This window comes from Bos mutus, chromosome 10, assembly GCF_027580195.1.
Source record: "Bos mutus isolate GX-2022 chromosome 10, NWIPB_WYAK_1.1, whole genome shotgun sequence".
Lineage (NCBI taxonomy): Eukaryota > Metazoa > Chordata > Mammalia > Artiodactyla > Bovidae > Bos > Bos mutus.
In genome coordinates, this window is record NC_091626.1 from 6,176,489 (window position 1) to 6,201,976 (window position 25,488).

At 38.3% G+C, this 25,488-nt stretch overlaps 1 protein-coding gene across 1 annotated transcript in view; it reads right to left on the minus strand.

Annotated features, from left to right (window-relative positions):
* Positions 1 to 25,488, minus strand: part of ANKRD31 (ankyrin repeat domain 31) — a 134,388-nt gene that overhangs the window by 85,488 nt on the left and 23,412 nt on the right. Inside the window, 4 exon segments of the mRNA XM_070378491.1 lie at positions 14,680 to 14,789; positions 17,278 to 17,546; positions 20,173 to 20,703; positions 24,661 to 24,704. Coding sequence (XP_070234592.1) covers positions 14,680 to 14,789; positions 17,278 to 17,546; positions 20,173 to 20,703; positions 24,661 to 24,704 — 954 coding nt within the window.

Here is a 25,488-nt window from a genome sequence, read left to right on the forward strand (position 1 = left end):
CTCATGCGAAGAGCTGACTCATTGGAAAAGACTCGGATGCTGGGAGGGACTGGGGACAGGAGAAGAAGGGGACAACAGAGGATGAGATGGCTGGATGGCATCACTGACTCAATTGATGCGAGTCTGAGTGAACTCGGGGAGTTGGTGATGGACAGGGAGGCCTGGTGTGCTGCAATTCACGGGTCGCAGAGTCAGACACGACTGAGCGACTGATCTGAACTGTGGACTTTCAGCCTCTAGAACTATGAGAAAGTAAGTTTCTGTTGTTTAGGCCACCCAGTTTGTAGTACTCAGTTATGTTAGCCTCAGTCAACTAATACAGGAAGCATCTTGGCCTAGAAGTTTTTTTGGTTTGTTGTTGTTTGTTGATTTGCTTTTTGGTGGGGAAGTTTTGAAATAAAGATGCAATTTACTTAGTAGATTTGTTATTACTCAGGTTGCCCATTGCTTTATAATACTTATGTCTGTCAAGGAATTTGTCCATTTCATCTAATGCACTGGCAAAAAGTTGTTCATAATATTCCCTTATTATCCTTTTGCATATCTGTAGACTACGTCATGATGCCGCCTCTCTTACTTCTGACGTTGGTAATCTGTGCCTCTCTTTTTTTTTCTGGTCAGTTTGAGAAAGGTTTATCAGTTTTACTGATCTCCAAGATTACTTTTATTGACTTTCCTTATTATTTTTCTGTTTTCAACTTCATTGATTTTTGCTTTACCATTGTTTTCTCCTTTACCATTTCCTCTGTTTACTCTGGATTTCATTCACTTTTTTTTCTAGTTCCTTAAGTTAGAAGCTGATATCACTGATTTGAGAGGGTTCTTTATTTCTAACATAGGCATTTAGTACTACAACTCCCCCATCACTCTTTTCATGACATCTTCATGAAATTAGCTGACTATTGTTGACTATTAGTATTAGTTGACTAAGGCTAACATAACTGAGTACTACAAACTGGGTGACTTAAACAACAGAAATTTATTTTCTCATAGTTCTAGAGGCTGAAAGTCCACAATTAAGGTGCTACATAATTCTGTTTCTGCTGAGACCTCTCTTTCTGGCTTTCAGACAGTGACTTCCTTCAGTGACTTTTTTGTGTGTGCTATGTTGTATTTTCACTCTATTTTAGCTAAGCATAATCTCAAATTTCCTTTAAATTTCTTTGACCCATGGGTTATTTTAAAGTGTGTTACTTACTTTCCAAATATCTCAAGATTTTATAGAGATCTGTTACTGATCTTCTGTTAATTCTATTTGGAATCATAAAAAACACTCTATGATATTAATCCTTTTATGTTTATTGATACTTCTTTTATGGTTCAGCATATAAACTATCTTGATAAATATTCTGAGTCCTTGAAAAGAATATGTTATCTTCTGACCTTGAGTGGAAAGTTACACAGATGTTAAACAGACCGAGCTGTCTGACAGCGTTGTTTTGAATCCCCTCTATCCTTACTGTCCACTTCAGTCACTATAATGAGTTAACGATCACTGAAGACTGGCATTAAAATCACTGACTATAATTGTGGATTTGTCTATTTCTTCTTGTACTTTTATCAGTTTTCACTTCGTGTATTTTGAAACTCTGTTATTAACAGAGTAATTGTTTATTTCAGATAGATACCCAGGAGTGGAACTGCTGGATGATATTGTAGCTCCCACTTTTTGAGGAATCTCCACACTGTTTTCCATAGTGACTGTACCAATTTACACTTCCCACCAACAGCGCACAGTGTTTCCTTTTCTCAACATCCTCCCTAACACTCGTCATTTACTGTCTTTTTGATAACAGCCATTTTAACAGGGGTGAGATGGTATCTCATTGTGGTTTTGACTTGCACTTCCCTGATGATTTGTGACGTGGAGCACCTTTTCATGTGTCTGTGGCCATCTATTTGTCTTCTTTGGAATAACGTCTATTCAGATCCTCTGTGAAAACACTAACTAGAAAAGATATATGCACCCTTACGTTCATTGCAGCATTTTTAGAGATATAGAAGCAACCTAACTGTCCACTAATAGATGAATGGATAAAGATGTGACATATGTATACGATGGAATATTACTACTTTTTGCGACCCCATGGATTACAACATACCAGGCTTCCCTGTCCTTCTCTATCTCCCACAGTTTGCTCCAACTCATGTCCATTGAGTCAATAATGCCATCCAACCATCTCATCCTCTGTCGCCTCCTTCTCCTCCTGCCCTCAATCTTTCCCAGGCTCAGGGTCTTTTCCAATGAGACGGTTCTTCACATCAGGTGGCCAAAGTATTGGAGCTTCAGTTTCAGCATCAGTCCCTCTGATGAATATTCAGGGTTGATTTCTTTTAGGACTGACTGGTTTGATCTCCTTGCTGTCCAAGAGATTCTCAAGAGTCTTCTCCAACACCACAGTTCAAAAGCATCAATTCTTCAGCACTCAGTCTTCTTTATGATCCAACTCTCATATGCATGTATGACTACTGGAAAAACCGTAGCTTTGACCATACGGACCTTTGTCGACAAAGTCATGTCTCTGTTTTTTATGATCACATGGATCACAGTCTTGTGTGCCTCAATGAAACTATGAGCTATGTCATGTAGGGCCATCCAAGATAGAAAGGTCATGCAGCAGAGTTCTGACAAAACATGGTCCATTGGAGAAGGGAATGACAAACCACGTCAGCATTCTTGCCTTGAGAACCCCATGAACAATATGGAAAGGCAAAAATGGAGTATTACGCAGCCATAAAAAGAGTGAAATCTTCCCATATGCAACAACATGGGTGGACATAAAGGGTATTAAGTGAAATAAGTCAGACAGAGAAAGACAAACACTGTACAATTTCCCTTACATATGGAATCTAAAAAACAAAACAAATGAACAAACGTAACAAAACAGAAACAGAGTCACAGGTTCAGAAAAGCAACAGGTGGTTGCCAGAGTGGAGGGAGTGAGGGGATGAGAGAAACAGGTAAGGGATCCTAAGAGGTACAAAACTCCAGTTGCAAAATAAATGAGGCCCAGGTATAAGTGTACAGTGTGAGAATACAGTAATATGTAATATCTTTGTATGGTAAAAGATGGTATCTAGACTTATCATAATGATCAATTTAAAATGTACAGAAACACTGAATCACTATAAAGCCAATGCAAAGTTGAGGTCATTACACTTCAAAAATAAACAAGCAAATAAACAAACTCATTGGAAAAGAGACCACATTTGTCGTTATTGGGAGTAAGGGGAAGGGGTTGGGGGGATTGTATCAAGGCAGTCAAAAGGTACAAACTCCCTGTTATAAATAAGTACTAGGGATATAATGTACAATATGATAAATATAATTAACACTGCTGTATATCATGTGTGAAAGTGGTTAAGAGTAAATCCTAAGACTTCTCAACACAAGGAAAAAAATTTTTTTTCTATTTCTTTAATTTTGTATCTATATAAGATGATGGATGCCCACTAAACTTACTGGGTAATCATTTCATGATATATAATGTCAAATCATTAGGTTGTACACCTTTAATTTATACCAAGCTGTATGTCAATTATATCTCAACAAAACTGGAAGAAAAAAGAGAGAAAAATTATTTAGATTTATTATGTACTCTTGGGGAAGAGATCTCCCTGTAGCTCAAATGGTAAAGACTCTACCTGTGATGCAAGAGATGAGGGTTCGATCCCTGGGTCGGGAAGATCACCTGGAAAAGGGAATGGCAACCCACTCCAGTATTCTTGCCTGGAGAATCCCATGGACAGAGGAACCAGGTGGGTTACAGTCCGTGGGGTCACAAAGAGTTGGACACAACTGAGTGACTCACACACACACACACACACACACACACACACACACACTTGGGGAAGTAACCCCTGCATCATTATGGAATAACTTTATCCCTGCTAAGATTCTTTGTTATAAAATTTACTCTGTCTGGTACTAATGATGTATTATATAATGTATTATAGTTCATAATATATGCTGTTCTATATAACAGTATATAGTGACTTCACCCATCTTCTAATTTGTGTGGTAAGATAAACAATGGTCCTCCAAAGACGTTCATATCTTTTTTTTGAGAGTTGCAATATTTTATTTTATATAAACATGTATCTATTCTTTTTCAAATTCTTTTCCCATTTAGGTTGGTATATTATGTTTAGCAAAGTTCCCTGTATACAGTAGGTCCTTGTTGGTTATCCATTTTAAATATAGTAGTGTGTACAGTTCCATCCCAAACTCCCTATCCCTCCCTTATCACTCTTTCCCTGGTAACCTTAAGTGTGTTCTCTAAGTCTGTGAGTCTGTCTCTGTTTTGTAAATGAGTTCATTTCTATCATTTCTTTTTTAGATTCCATATATGGGATATCATACAATATTTCTCTTTCTCTGACTTACTTCACTCAGGATGACAGTTTCTAGGTCTATCCCATGTTGCTGCTGCTGCTGCTGCTAAGTCACTTCAGTCGTGTCCGACTCTGTGCGACCCCATAGACAGCAGCCCACCAGGCTCCCCCGTCCCTGGGACTCTCCAGGCAAGAAAATTGGAGTGGGTTGCCATTTCCTTCTCCAATGCATGAAAGTGAAAAGTGAAAGGGAAGTCACTCAGTCGTGTCCAACTCTTTGCGACCCCATGGACTGTAGCCTACCAGGCTCTTCCGTCCATGGGATTTCCCAGGCGAGTACTGGAGTGGGGTGCCATTGCCTTCTCCACTGCAAATGGCATTATTTCATTTGTTTTAATGGTTAAGTAATATTCCATTGTATATATGTACCACATCGTCCTATCCTTTCCTTTGTTGATGAGTATTAAATTGTTTCCATGTCTTAGCTATTGTAAACAATGCTGCAATGAACACTGGGGTGCATGAATCCTTTCAGACCATGTTTTTCTCCCAATATGTGTCCAGGAGTAGGATTGCAGGATCATACAGTAGCTCTATTTTTAGTTTTGAAAGCAACCTCCATTGCTGAACTCTTCTCCATTGTTCAGTTCAGTTTGGTCACTCAGTCGTGTCCAGCTCTTTGCAACCTCATGGACTGCAGAACGCCAGGCTTCCCTGTCCATCACCAACTCCTGGAGGTTGCTCAAACTCATGTCCATTGAGTCAGTGATGCCATCCAACCATCTCATCCTCTGTCACCCCTTCTCCTCCCGCCTTCAATCTTTGGCAACATCAGGGTCTTTTCCAGTGAGTCAATTCTTCGCATCAGGTGGCCAAAGTATTGGAGTTTCAGTTTCAGCCTTCCAATGAATACTCAGGACTGATTTCCTTTAGGATGAACTGGTTGGATCTCCTTGCAGTCCAAGGGACTCTCAAGAGTCTTCTCCAACACCACAGTTCAAAAGCATCAATTCTTCGGTGCTCAGCTTTCTTTATAGTCCAACTCTTACATCCATACATAACCACTGGAAAAACCATCGGCAAAGTAATGTCTCTGCTTTTTAATATGCTGTCTAGGTTAGTCATAGCTTTTCTTCCAAGGAGTGAGCATCTTTTAATTCCATGGCTGCAGTGATTTTGGAGACCCCCAAAATAAAGTCTGTCACTGTTTCAACTGTTTCCCTATCTATTTGCCATGAAGTGATGGGACTGGATGCCATGATCTTAGTTTTCTGAATGTTGTATTTTAAGTCAACTTTTTCACTCTTCTCGTTCACTTTCATCAAGAGGCACTTTAGTTCTTCTTCGCTTTCTGCCATAGTGGCTATACCAATTTGCATTCCCACCAATGGTGTTGGAGGGTTCCCTTCTCTCCACACTCCCTCTAGCATTTATTGTTTGTAGATTTTTTGAAGATAGCCATTTTGACTGGTGTGAAATGATATCTCACTGTAGTTTTGATTTGCATTTCTCTTAGTAATTAGTGATGCTGAACATTTTTTCATGTGCCTCTTGGCCATCTGTATGCCTTCTTTTGAGAAATGTCTATTTATCTCTTCAGCCCATTTTTTGATTGGTTTGTTTGTTTTGATATTATGCCACATGAGCTATTTGTAGATTCTGAAGACTAATCCCTTGTTGGTCACATCATTTGCAAATATTTCCTTCCGATCTGTTGTTTTGTTTACAGCTTCCTTCATATCTTAATCCTCCAAACCCTGAGAATGTTCTCTTATAGACAGGAAAAGAGACTTTGCAGATGTGATTAAGGATCTAGAGAAGAGCATCTTACCATGGATTATCTGGGTATCTATACAATCACAAGAATTCTTTAAAGATGAAAGGGTTGGTGGGAATGTAAATTGGTGTGGCCACTTTGCAAACGAGTATGGAGGTTTCTCAAAAAAATAAAAATAGAACTACCACATGCCCCAGTAATTCCTATCCTGGGTATACATATGAAAAAAACAACAATATTAATTTAAAAAGATACATGTACCCCAATGGTCATAGTAGCATTATTTATAATTGCCAAGATATGGGAGCCACCCAAGTGTCCATCAACAAATGAATGGATAAAGGACATGTGGTATGCATATACAATGGAATATTACTCAGCCATTGTTGTTTAGTTGCTCAGTTGTATGAGACTCTTCACAACCCCATGGAGTGCAGCCCACCAGGCTTCTCTGTCCATGGGATTTCCCAGGCAAGAATACTGAAGTAGGTTACCACTTCCTTCTCCAGGAGATCTTCTGGACCCAGGGATCAAACCCACTTCTCCTACATTGCAGGTGGATTCTTTACCACTGAGCCACCAGGAACTCAGCCATTAAAAGGAACTAAATTTTACCATTTGCAGGAATATGGATGGATTTGGAGGCCATTATGCTAAGTGAAATAAGTCAGAAAGATAAATACTACATGGTATCCTTCATATGTGAAATCTAAAAAATACAACAAACTAATGACTATAACAAAAAGACTCACAGATACAGAGAACAAACTAGTTATCAGTGGGGTGGGGAGGGGCAATATAGGAGTGGGGGAGTGGGAAGTACAAACTATTGGGTGTGTGACAGGTTACAAGGATATGCTGTACAATATGGGGGAGATAGCCAGTATTTTGTAATAACTGCAAGTGGAGTACAACCTTTAAATTTTGTATTAAAAATAAACACAGAGAAAAGGAAAAAGATTAAAAGAGGGGAAGGCAAAGTGACAAGAGAACCACAGATTGGACAGATGTAGCCAGCAGCAACAGCAGCAGCAGCCAGCAGCAAAGGAATGCCATAGCCTCCAGCAGCTGGAAGGGAAAGGAACACATTTTTCCCTGAGCATAGAGAAGGAACCAGCCCTGCTGAGACCTTGGTTTTAACTCCCAGCACTCATTTGGACTTCTGACTTCAGGATTGTAAGAGAATGTATTTGTGTTAAGTCACTAACTTTGTTGTAAATTATTATCACCATAGGAAACTAATACAACTGATGCTAGCAAAGTATATGTTCCCTCTATTCTTTTCATTTTAACCTGTTTATGCATTTATATTTCAAATATGTTTCTGAAAGTAAGCATATAGTTTCAGTTCAGTTCAGTTCAGTCGCTCAGTCGTGTCCAACTCTTTGCAACCCCATGAATCGCAGCACGCCAGGCCTCCCTGTCCATCACCAACTCCTGGAGTTCACTCAGACTCACGTCCATTGAGTCACTGATGCCATCCAGCCATCTCATCCTCTGTCGTCCCCTTCTCCTCCTGCCCCCAATCCCTCCCAGCATCAGAGTCTTTTCCAATGAGTCAACTCTTCACGTGAGGTGGCCAAAGTACTGGAGTTTCAGCTTTAGCATCATTCCTTCCAAAGAAATCCCAGGGCTGATCCCCTTCAGAATGGACTGGGTGGATCTCCTTGTAGTCCAAGGGACTCTCCAGAGTCTTCTCCAACACCACAGTTCAAAAGCATCAATTCTTCAGAACTCAGCTTTCTTCACAGTTCAACTCTCACATCCATACATGACCACAGGAAAAACCATAGCCTTGACTAGACGGACCTTTGTTGGCAAAGGAATGTCTCTGCTTTTCAATATGCTATCTAGGTTGCTCATAACTTTCCTTCCAAGGAGTAAGCGTCTTTTAATTTCATGGCTGTAGTCACCATCTGCAGTGATTTTGGAGCCCCCCAAAATAAACTCTGACACTGTTTCCACTGTTTCCCCGTCTATTTCCCATGAAGTGATGGGACCGGATGCCATGATCTTCGTTTTCTGAATGTTGAGCTTTAAGCCAACTTTTTCACTCTCCTCTTTCACTTTCATCAAGAGGCTTTTGAGTTCCTCTTCACTTTCTGCCATAAGGGTGGTGTCATCTGCATATCTGAGATGATTGATATTTCTCCCGGCAATCTTGATTTCAGCTTGTGCTTCTTCCAGCCCAGCATTTCTCAAGATGTACTCTGCATAGAAGTTAAATAAGCAGGGTGACAATAGAGAGCCTTGACGTACTCCTTTTCCTATTTGGAACTAGTCTGTTGTTCCATGTCCAATTCTAACTGTTGCTTCCTGACCTGCATACAAATTTCTCAAGAGGCAGGTCAGGTGGTCTGGTATTCCCATCTCTTTCAGAATTTTCCACAGTTTATTGTGATCCACACAGTCAAAGGCTTTGGTATAGTCAATAAAGCACAAATAGATGTTTTTCTGGAACTCTCTTGCTTTTTTGATGATCCAGCAAAAACTCTGCTTTTTAACTGAGAGTGTCGTAATCATTTATATTCAGTGTGATTGTTAACATATGGTTGGGTTTGAGCGTATCATCTTATTACTTTTTTTCAATTTTTCTCATGTATTCTTTATTTTCTTTTCCCTCTTCTACCTCCTTTTGGATTAAAAATGAATATTTTTGTTAATCCATTATAACATCTGTGCTGACTTCCTGGGATTATTTATTTGTTAAAATGTTTTTTTCAGAGTTTATAGTGTATCTTCAATTTATCATGAGTGAGTGAGTAAGTGAAAGTCACTTAGTCATGTCCGACTCTCTGCGACCCCATGGACTGTAACCCACCAGGCTCTCCTCTGTCCATGGGATTCTCCAGGCAAGAATACTGGAGTGGATTGCCATTCCCTTCTTCATCAACTTATCACAGTCTACCTCCAAATGATATCTCCTTACACAAATTTTACAGTGGTATACTTCCATTTCTCCCCTAAAAGTCTTTTTATGTTATTATTGCCAGGCATTTTACTTTTATGTACATTTAAAATCTCATAATCAATTGTTATTTTTGTTTAAATAGTCAACCATTCTTTAAAATTGATTAATAAGAAAAAATTTGTATTTTTATCCATCAGTTTAGTCACTCAGTCATGTCCAACTCTTTGCAACCCCACGGACTGCAGCACATCAGGCTTCCCTGTTCATCATCAACTCCTGGAGCTTGCTCAAACTCATGTCCATTGAGTTAGTGATGCCATGCAACCATCTCACCCTCTGTCGTCCCCTTCTCCTCCTGCCTTCAATCTTTCCCAGCATCACGGTCTTTTCCAATGAGTCAGTTCTTCACATCAGGTGGCCAAACTACTGGAGTTTCAGCTTCAACATCAGTCCTTCCAATGAATACTCAGGACTGATTTCCTTTAGGATGGACTGGTTGGATCTCCTTGCAGTCCAAGGGACTCTCAAGAGTCTTCACAAACAGCATAGTTCAAAAGCATCAATTCTTTGGCACTCAGCTTTCTTTATAGCCCAACTCTCATATCAATACATGCCTACTGGGAAAAAAAAATTGCCTTGACTAGACAGACCTTTGTCGGCAAAGTAATATCTCTGCTTTTTAACATGCTGTCTAGGTTGGTCACAGCTTTTCTTCCAAGGAGCAAGCGTCTTTTAATTTCATGGCTGCAGTCACCATCTGCAGTGATTTTGGAGCCCAAAAAAAGAAAGTCTGTCACTGTTTCCATTGTTTCCCCATATTTGCCATGAAGTGATGGGGCCAGATACCATCATCTTATTTTTCTGAACGTTGGATTTTAACCCGGCCTTTTCACTCTCCTGTTTCACTTTCATCAAGAGGCTCTTTAGTACCTCTTTGCTTTCTGCCATAAGGGTGGTGTCATCTGCATATCTGAGGTTATTGATATTTCTCCTGGCAATCTTGATTCCAGCTTGAGCTTCTTCCAGCCCAGCATTTCTCATGATGTACTCTGCAAAGAAGTTAAATAAGCAGGGTGACAATATACAGCTTTGATGTACTCCTTTCCCAATTTTGAAAGAGTTTGTTGTTCCAGTTCTAACTACTGCCTCTTGACCTGTACACAGGTTTCTCAGGAGACAGGTAAGGTGGTCTGGTATTCCCATCTCTTTAAGAATTTTCCACAGTTTGATGGAATAATTTTTATACATATAGTTAACAAGTCCAATGATCTTCAAGGTGTAAATGCAGATTTCCATTGAGTGTCATCTTTCTACTGCCTGAAGAATGTCCTTTAAAATTTCCTATAATACGGGTCTGCTGATGATGAGTCCTTTCAGCTTTTGTGTGTCTAAAACTATTTCACCTTCACTTCTGAAAGATACTATGTTGGGTATGGAATTCTAGGTTCTAGTTATAGAATTCTAGGTATAGAATTTTTTTTAGTACTTTAAAACTGCTGCTTGCTTTGTTTCCAACAAGAAATTTGAATCACTCTTATTACATGAAAAAAAATAGCTTTTTTTCCTTATCCACATATTTATACTCTTCTGATTTCATAAATGACTGAATATTATTTAATTGGTTATATTGTAATTTGTTAACCATTCAATTTAGGTTGTTTCTAAGTCATTTTATTATAGTAAACAATGCCGTGATGAACATCCTTATGAAATATATCTACATATTTGAGTAAACATAGCCATAGAATAAATCCCTGTAAGTAGAATTGCTGATTCAAAAGAATTGTGATTTAAAATTCTGATAAATATAAGTAAACCACCCTGTAAAAAGACTGAACATACACCATTATCAAAAACATATTTTGTTACATTCCTGTCTCTGAGAATTCTCAAATGTTTACTGGCATTCTCTTAGGTGAAAATTACACCTCTTAACTTGCATTTCGTTAAATGTGAATGAGATGTTAATCTTTTCAAGTATTTATGTATTTTTTCCTGTGAATTCCTTGTTCATATCCCTTACCTATGTTCTTTATAGTTAACTGTTTTGTAAGACGTTTTTGCATACAATAATAATTAACTCCTTGTCATTGTTATTAATATTTCTTCTGTGTTTGATGACTGATTTTCTTTAGGATATTTTTCCATACAATTTTTTTAAAATGAATGTGGTCAATTTTATCATTCTTTTCCCTCTTGGCTTCTGGGTTTGAGTTGTTCTACACAAAGGTTTTTCCAAGGTTGCAAAAGATTCACTTGTCTTTTCTTCTAGGGCATTTGTTTTAAACATTTTGGCCAAACAGGAATTAAGTTTGGTATAAGGAATGATACAGGGATGATCCAGTTTTGTGTTTTTCACTACTTATTGCTTAGTTCTCTCTGCCACCAATTTTAGATGCCATATCTATCACATACCTGACCCCATGTTCCCATTGTATCTGGCTTCTACATCTAAACACTTTATTCTGCTTCACTGATTTATCTGTTGATTCTTGTGTCAGTATCAAATCATTTTAATTTTTATTGCTTTTCTAATTGCTTTCATATTATGTAGAGCTGGTTTGTTCCTCTCTATTCTCCCTTGGCTTTTTTTTTTTTTCAGAATTTTCTTGGCTAGTTTTTATATTTACTTTTCCAATTGAAATTTTATATTATTCTCAAGCTAGCCTCCAGACCTATAAAGCAAAAAAAAAAAAAGAAAGAAAACAATTAACAAATATACGAAATCAGTTTCTGATTGCACTGCCATGCATTTACAGAATAATTTAGGGAGAAGTTTCTTACAATACTGGATCTTTATTGTCAAGAATACGGTTCTCCTTTCCATTTATTCATCTTTTTTATATTCTTCTGCATAATTTTTACACTCTCTTTATGCAGGCACGGCACAATGGCAACCCACTCCAGTACTCTTGCCTGGAAAATCCCCTGGACAGAGGAGCCTGGTGGGTTGCAGTCCATGGGGCGCTGAGGGTCGGACATGACTGAGCAACTTCACTTTCACTTTCCACTTTCATACACTGGAGAAGGAAATGGCAACCTGTTGGGGGCCGGCGTGACGCACTCCGCCCATGACAAAGGTCATGAGGAAGGAGGCTCGACATACACAAAGACGGGATCGAGCCTCAGGAGTCCCCCTGGAAATCCTCAAGCATCTACCCCCATAACCACAGCTTGCCTACTTTACTACTTTATGCTCTCACCTACACCTCTGACTTTACAGGGGGCTGTCTCCCACCACCTCTTTCGGAGAAGGAGTTAACCTAGAGCTCCAGTTAATAAAAACTCCTGGGCGTGACAAGAGTGTTTTAACCTACAAACTCCTCTGAAGGTTCTCTGGCCTGCCTGATAGGCTCGTCCGGCCACATGTGATTGCTCACAGCCTCCCAACCATGAGAGGCATGAGATGGTTTAAACCTTCTAAAAACAGGTTCCTTAGAAAAGTTAGAAAACCATTAGTATAAGTATAGTGGGCTGATAAGAAATTGTATGGGTGAAGGGTTTTTCATTTGTTGAGCCAATGTTTGTTGCTAAGTCTCCACATCCCCTGCCCTTACACACGTTAATGAATATATAGAAGAAATAAGTATTAACCTTTGATATAAATCACATTAGACCTTAGGCTAAGTAAATTCTTTCCCTAACTAAAACCCACTACACCCTCACCCTATAGGAATGTAACTTTATTTGGGTGGTGATTAAGAATAATCACCCCTGGAGAAAAAAGTGTTCTGGTTGACTGACCACTGTCACAAGGAGAGGGTCATAAATTGTCAGCAGGCCCCCCTGGCCAGAAGATGATGTAACACCCCTAAGACCTCTTGTATACATTTGTATGAAGCACCTGACTTTAATAAAAGTCAGGACTGCTGTCCCCACGCGACTTTTATATAACATCTCAGTGTATAAAAACAGACTCTGGAAAATAAAGAATGGGGATCAGTTCCTCGAAATACTGGTCTCCCCATGTTGCTCTCTCTCTCACTCTGGCTGAGTCTCCATCTGGAGCGCGGAACCCACCATGCTTACTAATTATGCCTGGGCTTCTAAGATCCGACCGGGGAGGCCTCAGTGTCTCCTCTCCTTCGGGAGAACGGAAGGATGCCTGCGGCCTACATAAGTGGTGCAAGCTTCTTGTCTTGAAGTTTTATTGGTCTCCCGCATAAACCAAGCTACTCAGCCTCTTTTCTCCACTGAATTTTCCTACTGAGCTATCCTCATTCTCTTATTCTTTATATCTTTGATGAATACTTAGTCACCGAAGCCGTCTCCCCTTCGAATACCCTGGATCAGCTGGGGCTGGACCCCGGCAGCAACCCACTCCAGTGTTCTTGCCTGGAGAATCCCAGGGACGGGGGAGCCTGGTGGGCGGCCATCTATGCAGTCGCACAGAGTCAGACACGACTGAAGCGACTTAGCAGCAGCAGCATATAAGCAGGTATTTTCTCGCTTTTGTAACTATTGTAAATGGGATCTTCTTTATATTTTGAAAATGTGTAATATATATATGTGGAGAAGGCAATGGCACTCCACTCCAGTACTCTTGCCTGGAAAATCCCATGGACGGAGGAGCCTGGTAGGCTGCAGTCCATGGGGTCGCTAAGAGTCGGACACGACTGAGCAACTTCACTTTGACTTTTCACTTTCATGCATTGGAGAAGGAAATGGGTACCCACTCCAGTATTCTTGCCTGGAGAGTCCCAGGGATGGAGGAGCCTGGTGGGCTGCCTTCTATGGGGGTGCACAGAGTCGGACATGACTGAAGCGACTTAGCAGCAATATATATATGAAAGATATTTATTTGTCATGTTTTGTTTTATTACATTTTTTAAAGCATTTTAGCTGGAAATAATTTCAGATTTATAAAACAGTTGTAAAAATAAAACAAAGGATCCACCCATTGTTAACATTTTGCCACCACTTAAATCATTCTCTCTCTTTATATATACATGCACACAGACATATATACACACAGAAATAATAATTTGTATATACCATGCTCCTTTACTCAGTAATACTTAAGGATATATTCTCTAAAAATAAGGATACTACCTTACATAGTGATCAAATTAAGAAAATTCAACACTGATAAAATATTAATCTTTAATCTACAATCCATATCTCAATTCTACCAACTGTCTCACTATTTTTTGTAACCAGTCTTTCTGTTGGTGCTGCTAAGTCGCTTTCTAGGTTCTTATTATTTCTGACAGTTTTAAGTTCATTCTTTCAGGTTTTACATATAGGAACAAAGAAATAACATCTACAAACATAATACGTTTGCCTTCTTTCCTCTATTTATTCTTCTGGGTTTAATTTCCCAAAGCCTATGTTGGCTAGTTACACCACAAAAGGTCAGACATCTGAATCCAAAAAGGATTCTGAAATTACTGTCTTAAAAGTACCAGTTTAGAAAATACATGACCCTATGAGGTAGAAGTTAAGGATACTGACTGAGCCACCAGGGAAGCTTATAAGGTAGAAGTTAAGGATCAAGTCCTAGTTACACTGCTGATGAGCTGCACAGTGCTGGGGAAAATCCTTTCTGAACTTCCTCATCAGTAAAATGAGAAAGTTGAGACATAATAATCTCTAAATCCTTTTTAGTACCAGAATTCTGCTTCTGTAAGTTACTTATTAAAGAAATAAAGAAAACAGGCCTCACCTCCAAGTTTTCTGTTTTTCTTGATCTGTTCTCCATTCTTGAGCCTGGATGAAGGAACAGTCTTCCCTTTACCTTCAATCTTTAAAGCAGGGTTCTGCATTCTTGAAAATCAAACGTGTTTTTAAAATTACTATCATGTTCTCCACAAACATTCACAGAGAATCATACCAAACTTTTGACTAATATTTTTTAAAACTCAAAGGTATTTTACTAGGCTGTTGTCATGCACGATGGCAGTTTTATACATGAAGATTGCTCCTGAGTAAGCTGCAGATAATACAGTGACATATATGCCTGTTATTATGGTTTCTAGGCTTATTTTTTTGTCATCTATGGTATCTCTCCTTTAGGGAAAGTCAGTCACAAGTGTGAGTATTTTGAGTCTCTTGTCCTTCACTCCCCACCTAGGCATGCCACTATCTACTCTATTTCCAACTTCTAGGGAAAAAGAGGCAGGCTCTCTGCAAGAAAGAAAGGACTTGCCATGTAGTATGGCACTGATCAAAAACTGTAAAAAACTGAGATAAGAACAGACATATAGATCAATGAAACAGAATAGAGAACTCCAAAATAAACCTACTCATATATGGTCAATTAATCTACAACAAAGGAGCCAAGAATATACCATGGGGAAAGGATAGTCTCTTCAATAAATGGTGTTACGAAAACTGGACAGTCATATGTCAAAGAAAAAGACTGGACAACAATCTTAAACCACATACAAAAATCAACTCAAAATGGAGTAAAGACTTAAACACAAGACATGAAACCATAAAACTCCTAGGAAGAAATGTAAGTAAGCACCTTGACATCAGTCATGGAAATGATTTTTTGGATTTCACACCAAAAGCAAAAATAAACAAGTGACACTACATCAAAGTTTCTGTATAGACAATGAAACTATCAACAAAATGAAAAAAAAAAAAACCTACCAAAGGGAGAAAATATTTGCAAATCATATATCTGAAAAGGAGTTAATATCCAAAACATATAAAGAACTCATACAACTCAACAACAAAACAGAAAATAAATCCAATTAAAAAATGTGAGAGGAGCTAAAGAGACATTTCCAAAGAAAGCATCCAAATGGCCCACCATCCAAATGGTACATGAAAAGGTGCTGAGCATCACTAGTCATCAGGGAAATGTAGATTAAAACCACAATAAGATATCACCCCATACCAGTCAGAATGGTCATTATCAAACAGTCTACAAATAATAAATGCTGGAGAGGGTGCAGAGAAAAAGGAGCCTTCATGCACTGTTGCTGGGAATGTAAATTAGTGCAACCACCATAGAAAACAGTATGGCGATTCCTCAAAAAATTAAAAATAGGACTACCATATGATCCAGCAATTCCACTCCTGGGTATCTATTCAAAGGAAACAAAATCACTATCTCAAAATAATATCTGCAGTCCCATTTTCACTACAGCTTTATTTTTAACAGTCTAGACATGGAAGTAACCTAAGTATCCATTGATGGATGAATGGATAAAGAAAATGTCACACACACACACACACACAATGGAAAAGTATTTAACCATAGAAAAGAAGAAAATCCTGCCATCTGTGACAACACAAATGGGCCTTGAGAGCATGACGCTAAAAGAAGTAAGCCAGACAGAGAAAGACAAACAATGTATGACCTCACTTATATGTGGAATCTAAAAAGACAAACAAACTAATAGATACAGAGAATAGACTGGTTCTGTAGGTTAGAGACAGGGTGGGTTAAGTGAAATGACTAAAGGTGGTCAAAAGGTAATAATGTATAGCATGGTGGCTATAGTGAATAATATCATATTACATGTTTGAAAAGTTGCTCAGAGAGCAAACCTTAAAAGTTCTCAACCCCCCCAAAAAAAGAATTTGTAACTATGTGTGGTGATGGATTTTAAACAAAGAAAGAAAATTAGCATTAAGCTAAAATACAATTTCCCATTACTTTATCTTAAAAAAAGAAAGTAAAGGTGTTTTCTGGGTTTTTTTTTAATTGAAAAATAAATGTAACAACACTGAAAAATAAAGTTCTTTACTTAAACATAACTGTGAAAAAGCAGAGACATTACTTTGCCAACAAAGGTCCGTCTAGTCAAAGCTATGGTTTTACCAGTAGTCATGTATGGATGTGAGAGTTGGACTATAAAGAAAGCTGAGCACCTAAGAATTGATGCTTTTAAACTGTGGTGTTGGAGAAGACTCTTGAGAGTCTCTTGAACTGCAAGGACATCCAACCAGTCCATCCTAAAGGAGATCAGTCCTGGGTGTTCATTGGAAGGACTGATGTTGAAGCTGAAACTCCAATTCTTTGGCCACCTGATACGAAGAACTGACTCAGTGGAAAAGACCCTGATGCTGGGAAAGACTGAAGGCAAGAGAAGAAGGGGACGACAGAGGATGAGATGGTTGGACGGCATCACCGACTCAATAGACATGAATTTGAGTAAACTCCGGGAGTTGGTGATGGACAGGGAGGCCTGGCATGCTGCAGTCCGTGGGGTCACAAAGAGTCAGACATGACTGAGCAACTGAACTGAACTGAACTGTAAACTTACTCTAATGTCCCAAGCATAAGTCTATAGCATACCTGAAATTCTCAGTTGAAGAGCTATTATTTGTTTGATCCTCACGGCCAAGTATTTTGGGTAAAATTTTCTCTGGCATCTTATACATGTCATCTGTGGGCTTTACCTCTCTGACTACTTTTAGTCTGGACGATCTTCTTAACACATGTGGAGGGTCCTGGTCAGAGTTATTTTCCAGATATGAGTTTCTCTTATTATTTATTGGATCACAAGAGGTGACATTTTGATGAACCAACATTTGCAATTCAAATGGATTTGGGTCTTCTAGACTCTGTAATAAGATGTAAATACATATACAAATGATTACAACAATTCAAAAAAATAAAATTAGAGGAAATTAAGTTTTATCTTGTCCTTTGATTACACAAAAATGCCTCATAAGGTGAAAACATAAAAATCCATGACATATGTGAACAGAATGAAAATTTCATATTAATATAATAAATGACAATATGGATTTAAAAGCTTAATACAAAAATATACTACTTGTATTACATAAGTAATATTCATCCTTAAAACTCAAAGGTAGGGAATTCCCTGGCAGTCCAGCAGTTAAAACTGCCTTCCAGTTCAGGGGGTGTGTATTTGATCCCTGGTCAGGGAGCTAAGATTTCACATGTCTTAAGGTCAAAAAAAACAAAACATAAAACAGAAACAATATTGTAGCAAATTCAATAAAGACTTAAAAAAAAAAAAACAAGCTCAAGGTCAAACCTAAGGTCACTCTGGGTGCTTTCATTTTATAGGAAATGAGTAGTACAAAATGATGACTGGCACATAAATACAGAAATATCATGCCAGGCCAGATCAATGTTCTATTCAGTCTAGAATTTTGCTATTTGACAGCAACAGTAAGTGGTATTTGTGGGACAAGATAGTATTAGTATATAACTTCCATTACACTGATTTAAAAGGTTAGCCAGTATATCATGAATGGCTCAAATATCCCCTTAATAATCCATTATGGAATTAACTTTCACGAGGATACATGTTTTTACACATATCATATAAACCTTTCTTGAGCTTATTTATATATTCAGCATCTGAAGCTTCACAAGGTAACAAATTTCATATTTTCATTACAGCTAAGTAAAAGAGTATTTAATTTGATCTGTTCTAAATCAATCTCCTTTCTACTTTTATGTAGACTTTTTTTTAAGCCTGCCTAAGTCAAAGCTTACTCTGTCAATACCAGTCATAATTTCCTACACTTTACTAATACCACCTCTTTTTAGATGAGAATATTGGAATGTTTAATTTAATCCTCATGTCCTATCCCCATGATTAGTTTCTCTTTTTCTGGATTTTTAAAAATATCATTAAAAAATGTCTGTATTGAAATTTTTTTATCAGAATTGCATGCAGTATTATTCTAGGTATGTATGTTATGTGAATAACATGAGCTTAGTATCATGTTCGGAGAAGGCAATGGCACACCACTCCAGTACTTTTGCCTAGAAAATCCCACGGACAGAGGAGCCTGGTAGGCTGCAGTCCATGGGGTCGCTAGAGTCGGACACGACTGAGCAACTTCACTTTCACTTTTCACTTTCATGCATTGGAGGAGGAAATGGCAACCCACTCCAGTGTTCTTGCCTGGAGAATCCCAGGGATGGGGAGCCTGGTGGGCTGCCGTCTATGGGGTCGCACAGAGTCAGACACGACTGAAGCAACTTAGCAGTAGCAGTAGCAGTATCATGTTATTTAAACCTTTCAAGAAATGTACAAAAGAGCATTTTGGTAAGAGCCAGAGGAAAAAAGAAAAAAATCCAAATGACCTAGTGAATTGGTTAAATAAATTATATGTATTATTTTATACACACAATATATATATGCCCACACAGTGGAATAGCACTCAACAAATAATAATACTTAAGTAGTGCTACCTGGAGAAGGAAATGGCAACCCACTCCAGTATTCTTGCTTGGAAAACCCCCTTGGACAGAGGAGCCTGGCGGGCTACAGTCCATGGGGTCACAAAGAGTCAGACACGACTTAGTGACTAAACAACAACGACAAGTTGTTTACATTCATGGACATAGAAAGATAACCAAGATGTATCATTAAAATTTAAAAATAAGTTACAAAGCATTATGTATAATATAATCCCATTTACTTACAGAGACTGTACATAGCAAAAATGGAGACATACAGTAAATGGTTAACAATTATCTCTGGTAAGTGGAATTGTCAGATACTTCCTCTTACTGTAATGTTTGATTATTTTTATATATAATGAGGATGTATTACTATTATAACCAAGAAAAAACTGCCAACATGAAAAGTTGGTAAGTTGGTTAAGTGATAGGTACTGGAGGGTCTCCCAGCACAAAAGTCCAGGAACTCTAAACCAAACTGTGTCACCGGACAGTATCCTCAGCCACGAAAAGCAAAGCCATACTGAAGCCAGGCAGACCAACTATATTTCCCTCTCCTGGAAGAGCAACTGTATTTATGTCCAACTAGAAATTAACATGGGGTATCTTACCTCTACTTTGCACTCAGGTAGACACAGTGATTTTCTGAGCTAACAGGGAAAAAGTCTGAGAAAGAATTTTTTCTTTCAACTATATAAGCAATGTGATAAAGATATATCTTCTCAGGTTTTCAGAGGATAAACTTGACTATTTTAACTTTCAATTCCTTGAAAACTCTATCCTGGGAACTTTTCAAAAGATCACTATATGCTTCAAAGTCAAAAAGTTGTTGTTTAGGTAGGTTTGAATTTAAAATAAAGTGTATGGGCAATGAAGACTCGTTAAAGGTCACTATAAAAGGTAAAATTGTCGGTTCATACTTACACTTACTTGCTGCACTGGAAGATGCTTGTCCTGCAGCTCAGCTAACTTGGAATCTTGTTCAAATGGTGGAGTAGAACAAAGAGTCTCAAAATCCACCTCTGCTATCTGTGTACAGTCTTCATCAGTCTGAGACATACCGGGCTCCACTCCTGAACATTCATTTCCAGCACCGAGACTGATGCCTCCCTCTTTCCTGTGACAGATGGGTTCCACCTTGGCATCTGACAATGTGTTTAAGGCTGTTGATACCTCAACTGGCAATGCATCATCCTTTGGGTCTTCTAGAAAATCTCTGTGACATGTCAAAGGTATTGATATGGAGCTCGAAGAGTTGCTCAATGGGTTCGCCAGCTCTCTAGGTTCAAAATCATTCATTTTTCTAAACAGTCTTTCTTCCTGGCTGATTTCTGGTGATGTGAGTACCCTTTCTAAGGCAGATACAAAAGTTTCAAGAGAGCTTTCTTCATCTTTGTTTTCTTCCGAAGTCATGGTTAATGCACCTTGCTCACTAGGCTCCTTCTCTGGCTCTAATAATGACTTCTCCTTTACAGCAAATGTATCAGATTCTTTAATAGAAGGATTTGAGAGAAGGCTTATTTCAGGAGAGTCTCTGTTTCTACTAAGTTCCTATATATTCCAAATAGAAGTTACATTATTAGTACATATACCAAAAAGTGTTTAAAATGAAAATGTTATAGTTTTCTAGTTCACCATGTTGCTAAATTCCACTAAAAGGCTTTATCAACTTTCCTCCTTTCCATAAATATAAATATTCTTTATTACTTCCTCCAAATAGGAAAAGGAGTACATCAAGGCTGTATATTATCACCCTGCTTATTTAACTTATATGCAGAGAACATCATGAGAAACGCTGGGCTGGAAGAAGCACAAGCTGGAATCAAGATTGCCGGGAGAAATATCAATAACCTCAGATATGCAGAAGACACCACCCTTATGGCAGAAAGTGAAGAGGAACTCAAAAGCCTCTTGATGAAAGTGAAAGAGGAGAGTGGAAAAGTTGGCTTAAAGTTCAACATTCAGGAAACGAAGATCATGGCATCCGGTCCCATCACTTCATGGGAAATAGACGGGGAAACAGTGGAAACAGTGTCAGACTTTATTTTTTTGTGCTCCAAAATCAATACAGATGGTCACTGCAGCCATGAAATTAAAGCTTACTCCTTAGAAGGAAAGTTATGACCAACCTAGATAGTATATTGAAAAGCAGAGATATTACTTTGCCAACAAAGGTCCGTCTAGACAAGGCTACGGTTTTTCCAGTGGGCATGTATGGATGTGAGAATTGGACTGTGAAGAAAGCTGAGTGCCGAAGAATTGATGGTTTTGAACTGTGGTGTTGGAGAAGACTCTTGAGAGTCCCTTGGACTACAAGGAGATCCAATCAGTCCATTCTAAAGGAGATCAGTCCTGGGTGTTCATTAGAAGGACTGATGCTGAAGCTGAAACTCCAATACTTTGGCCACCTCATGCGAAGAGTTGACTCACTGGAAAAGACCCTGATGCTGGGGGGATTTGGGGGCAGGAGGAGAAGGGGACAACAGAGGATGAGATGGTTGGATGGCATCACTGACTCGATGAACTTGAGTTTGCGTGAACTCCAGGAGTTGGTGATGGACAGGGAAGCCTGGCATGCTGCCATTCATGGGGTTGCAGACTCGGACACAACTGAGTGACTGAACTGAACTAAACTGAACTGATACCAAATTACTAATGACAGTGAATCCATGGTTAAACATTTAATAGTGAATCAAAGGTAAAACTGGCTGGACCATAATTACAGATGACAAATTATCTATTCATTTAAGTTTAAATTATCCGGGCTAAGGAAAGAGGCAGAGATAACATAACATGGATAGTTAAACTAACAGATAACCTAAAAACTTCACTGCACTTAATGGTTGGAAAATTCTCCCTTGCTAAAAATCCGTATTGAATTTTATTAAAACCATTAACCAGGAACAAAATTGGTGTAGTTTCACCTTCTTTTTGTTCCCCACCTCTGTATGAATATGTAAATGTGAAGTAAAAAGGCCAAAGGACAGGAGGTCAGTGGGGAGAAAAGGAGAAATGAAAACACAGATCTATGTAAATATTATCAGCTCTGCTATAAATCAATGGTTCTGACCTGTGGTTATTTTGAACAAAAAGCACAAAACTACAAAACTATTTTTTTGTTCTTTTTTTTAATTTTATTTTTAAACTTTACAGTATTGTATTAGTTTTGCCAAATATCGAAATGAATCCGCCACAGGTATACCTGTGTTCCCCATCCTGAAACCTCCTCCCTCCTCCCTCCCCATACCCTCCCTCTGAGTCGTTCCAGTGCACCAGCCCCAAGCTCTCAAAATATTTCCAGTAATCAAATATTATTAGACTTCTTCTTTTGAAAGTGCTTTTAAAATCATTTATAAGCCATTCAAGAAAATCAGTTTCAATAGCTTAAAGGCACTAAGCTATTTTTCAACATTTCAGATTGTTAATTTGCATAACCTTAAATAACAGAATGGGTTTCAGTGACTTTTGTCTGTTTCTAAAAATCAAGTCCACCTTCACTGACACACCACTGCACTGTAATTTGTAAGCCCTCTAATATTCTGATTTGAATAAGAGAAGTGAAGAACATTTTATTCTCCCTCTCCTCCTTTTCCACCTGCTACCATTTATATTCTCTGTACATAGCATGCAGAGCTTAAGAAGATATATTTACTTGTTAGCAACGCAACCTATAAGTTGCTCCAAAAGATAAAAGAAATTTAGAAGGAACTGAAGAACTGGACCCTACCCATTCTTTAAACATGTTCAAGCTTTCCTTCCTATCTGAAATCCTTATATCTACTAAACTCAAGGTCCTCAATCAAATAAAACTTACATATATATTGAATTGAACTCTGCCCTAAAGGAACTTAACTCCTAAATTAAAACTGAAAGCATTAACTAACACATGACATTAAATAAACTGTAGACAACATCAAAAACACTGCACTAACTCAAATTAATAGCGTAAACCATAGCCCTAGTGTTACAAGAATAAGTTTTCTGGAGCAGAAAAAGAGGAGGCAATAAAGAGTTTTCAAGATAGCCTAAAATTGGTTAAATAGGTTTCTTTACCTCAAGACTTTTCAGAACGTGAGTTATCAATCTCTGAGGAGACTCTGGCATACAGTGCTCTCTAAACTTCTTTGCTCAAAAAATCCTTTCTCTCAAATACATTAATGTCATAGGAGGCAAGTGACAGGTAAATACTGACACAGTAAATAATGAATGCTAGATAGAGAAGGAGCAGTTACTTTGGTCAAGATCACTAAAGTTATCTGAGACAGATCCAACGAGATGGTACTTAAGCCAGAAATTAATGATCTGTGAAGGAATAAAAGAGAAAAACACACATTTCTTAAGCACCAACTAGTACCAAACACCATGAGCTATCGTTGCTCACAGCCCTCATTGTAAGTCTATGACGTATCATTTTCCATATATCACACATGTAAATGACATACTTCCCTTAGAATGCAACCTATATAGTTCCAAATGTTATGCTTTCTCTTGCTTTCTGGCTCCTGACTTGAACAAAGGCATAGAGGTGGGAATGCTAAGGTATATCTGAGATGAAGTAAGGTACAGCTATGACAGGGTTGGCCTTGGGAGGTCCTTGACTGTTGTAGTCTGTTATGGACGGAGCCAGTCTTATCGTCCTCTGATTTCCCATAGCACCAAGCAGAAAGCAAAGCCAAAACAAGCACTCAGGACATGTTTATCAAGTAGCAACTGGAAGATGAGAAAGCACTATCCAATAGGAAATATCAAAAGAAAGAGGGTAATAGATGTAAGAAAAGTGTCCTCATGCTTTCTGTCTGTCTTTGGCAGCCCAGATTGAATGGGGGAAGACAGGGGGAAAAAATATTTCCAATTCACAAAAAACCTTGTGAGCAGTAAAAGCCTGCGTTATTCCAAAGAAGGATTTATAAGAGTTTATAAGGAAAGTATTGGAAAATTATTCCCCTTTTAAAAAAAAACACTGAAATGGGTTTATAGACACATTCTTTTCCAGGTAATAAACAAGGCAACAGAACGCATTTTTGCTATATTACCTCAGCAATTAATCTGATATTATATTCTCCTCCTCTAGATAATGAATAAGACTGACAGAAAAGAAGCACAGATCAATAAAATTCTATTTCATTGGAGACCAGAATAAATACTGCAATGGGTTTCCACTACAGATGTAAGAAAAGTGTCCTCATGCTTTCTGTCTGAGGCAGCCCAGATTGAATGGGGGAATGTAGGGGATAAAAACTTTTGCAATTCACAAAAAACCTTGTGAATGGTAAAAGACTGCTTTATTCCAAAGAAGGATTTATATGAGTTTTCATGAAAAATATTGGAAAATGATTCCCCTTAAAAAACAACAACAACACTGAAATGGGTTGTTACACAATTCTATTGAAATGGTCTAGTCACATTTCTGCTTAGGGGAAAACTTAAATGGGCTTGATACTTATTAATATAATTTTAAAAAATCTAAACCCAAGATCTGAATAGCTAATTTCCATTATACAGACAAACCTTTTCTGGGTGTGTTAACACTTCAGGATTTTCAGCCTCAGGTCCTAGAAGATAACATTATATGTTTTCATTCCAGTTTTATTAAAACAATAAAACATATTGTCTTACTCAGCATTTCTTAATCACATAACTTGAAATGATTTCCTCAGACATGCATGAGATATATCAAATACTTTATAAATGTTACACAAATTTATTAAAAGTATCATGTTAGCAATAAAGTTGTGAAATTCTTCCATTCCTTAAGAAATATTTCACATGAAGCAAGGTAAAATGATAATTATTTGGGACTAGTCGAATTAAAAACTGACCTCTCAGGCTTCCCTGGTGGCTCAGTGATAAAGACTCTGCCTGCCCAAGCAGGAGATACGGGTTTGATCCCTGGTTCGGGAAGAGCCCATGTGCAGTGGAGCAACTAAGCCCCTGTGCCACAACTACTGAGCCCGTATGCCACAGCTACTGAAGCCTGCAAGCCCTGGAGAACACGTTCCTCAATAAAAGAGAAGCCACTGCAATGAGAAGCCCAAGTACCACAACATATAGCCCCCAAGCAACCACAAAAAGCCCACATACAGCACCAAAGACCTAGGGCAGCCAGAAACAGAAATACGTAAAATTATTAAAAACAACAAAAAAACAAAAACCTCTCTACTCTGGCTGAGTCCTTCTAAGTATCTGCAACTACATGAGGAAAACTTGTATCTGCTTTCTCAGTGTCATCATCTTCTCCATTATATGTAATAGAATTTAAATGAATGAATGTGGTTAAGCATAAAAGGAACATTCATGTAAGGGCCAAAAGGAATCAGGAAATGTTCTAAATGTACA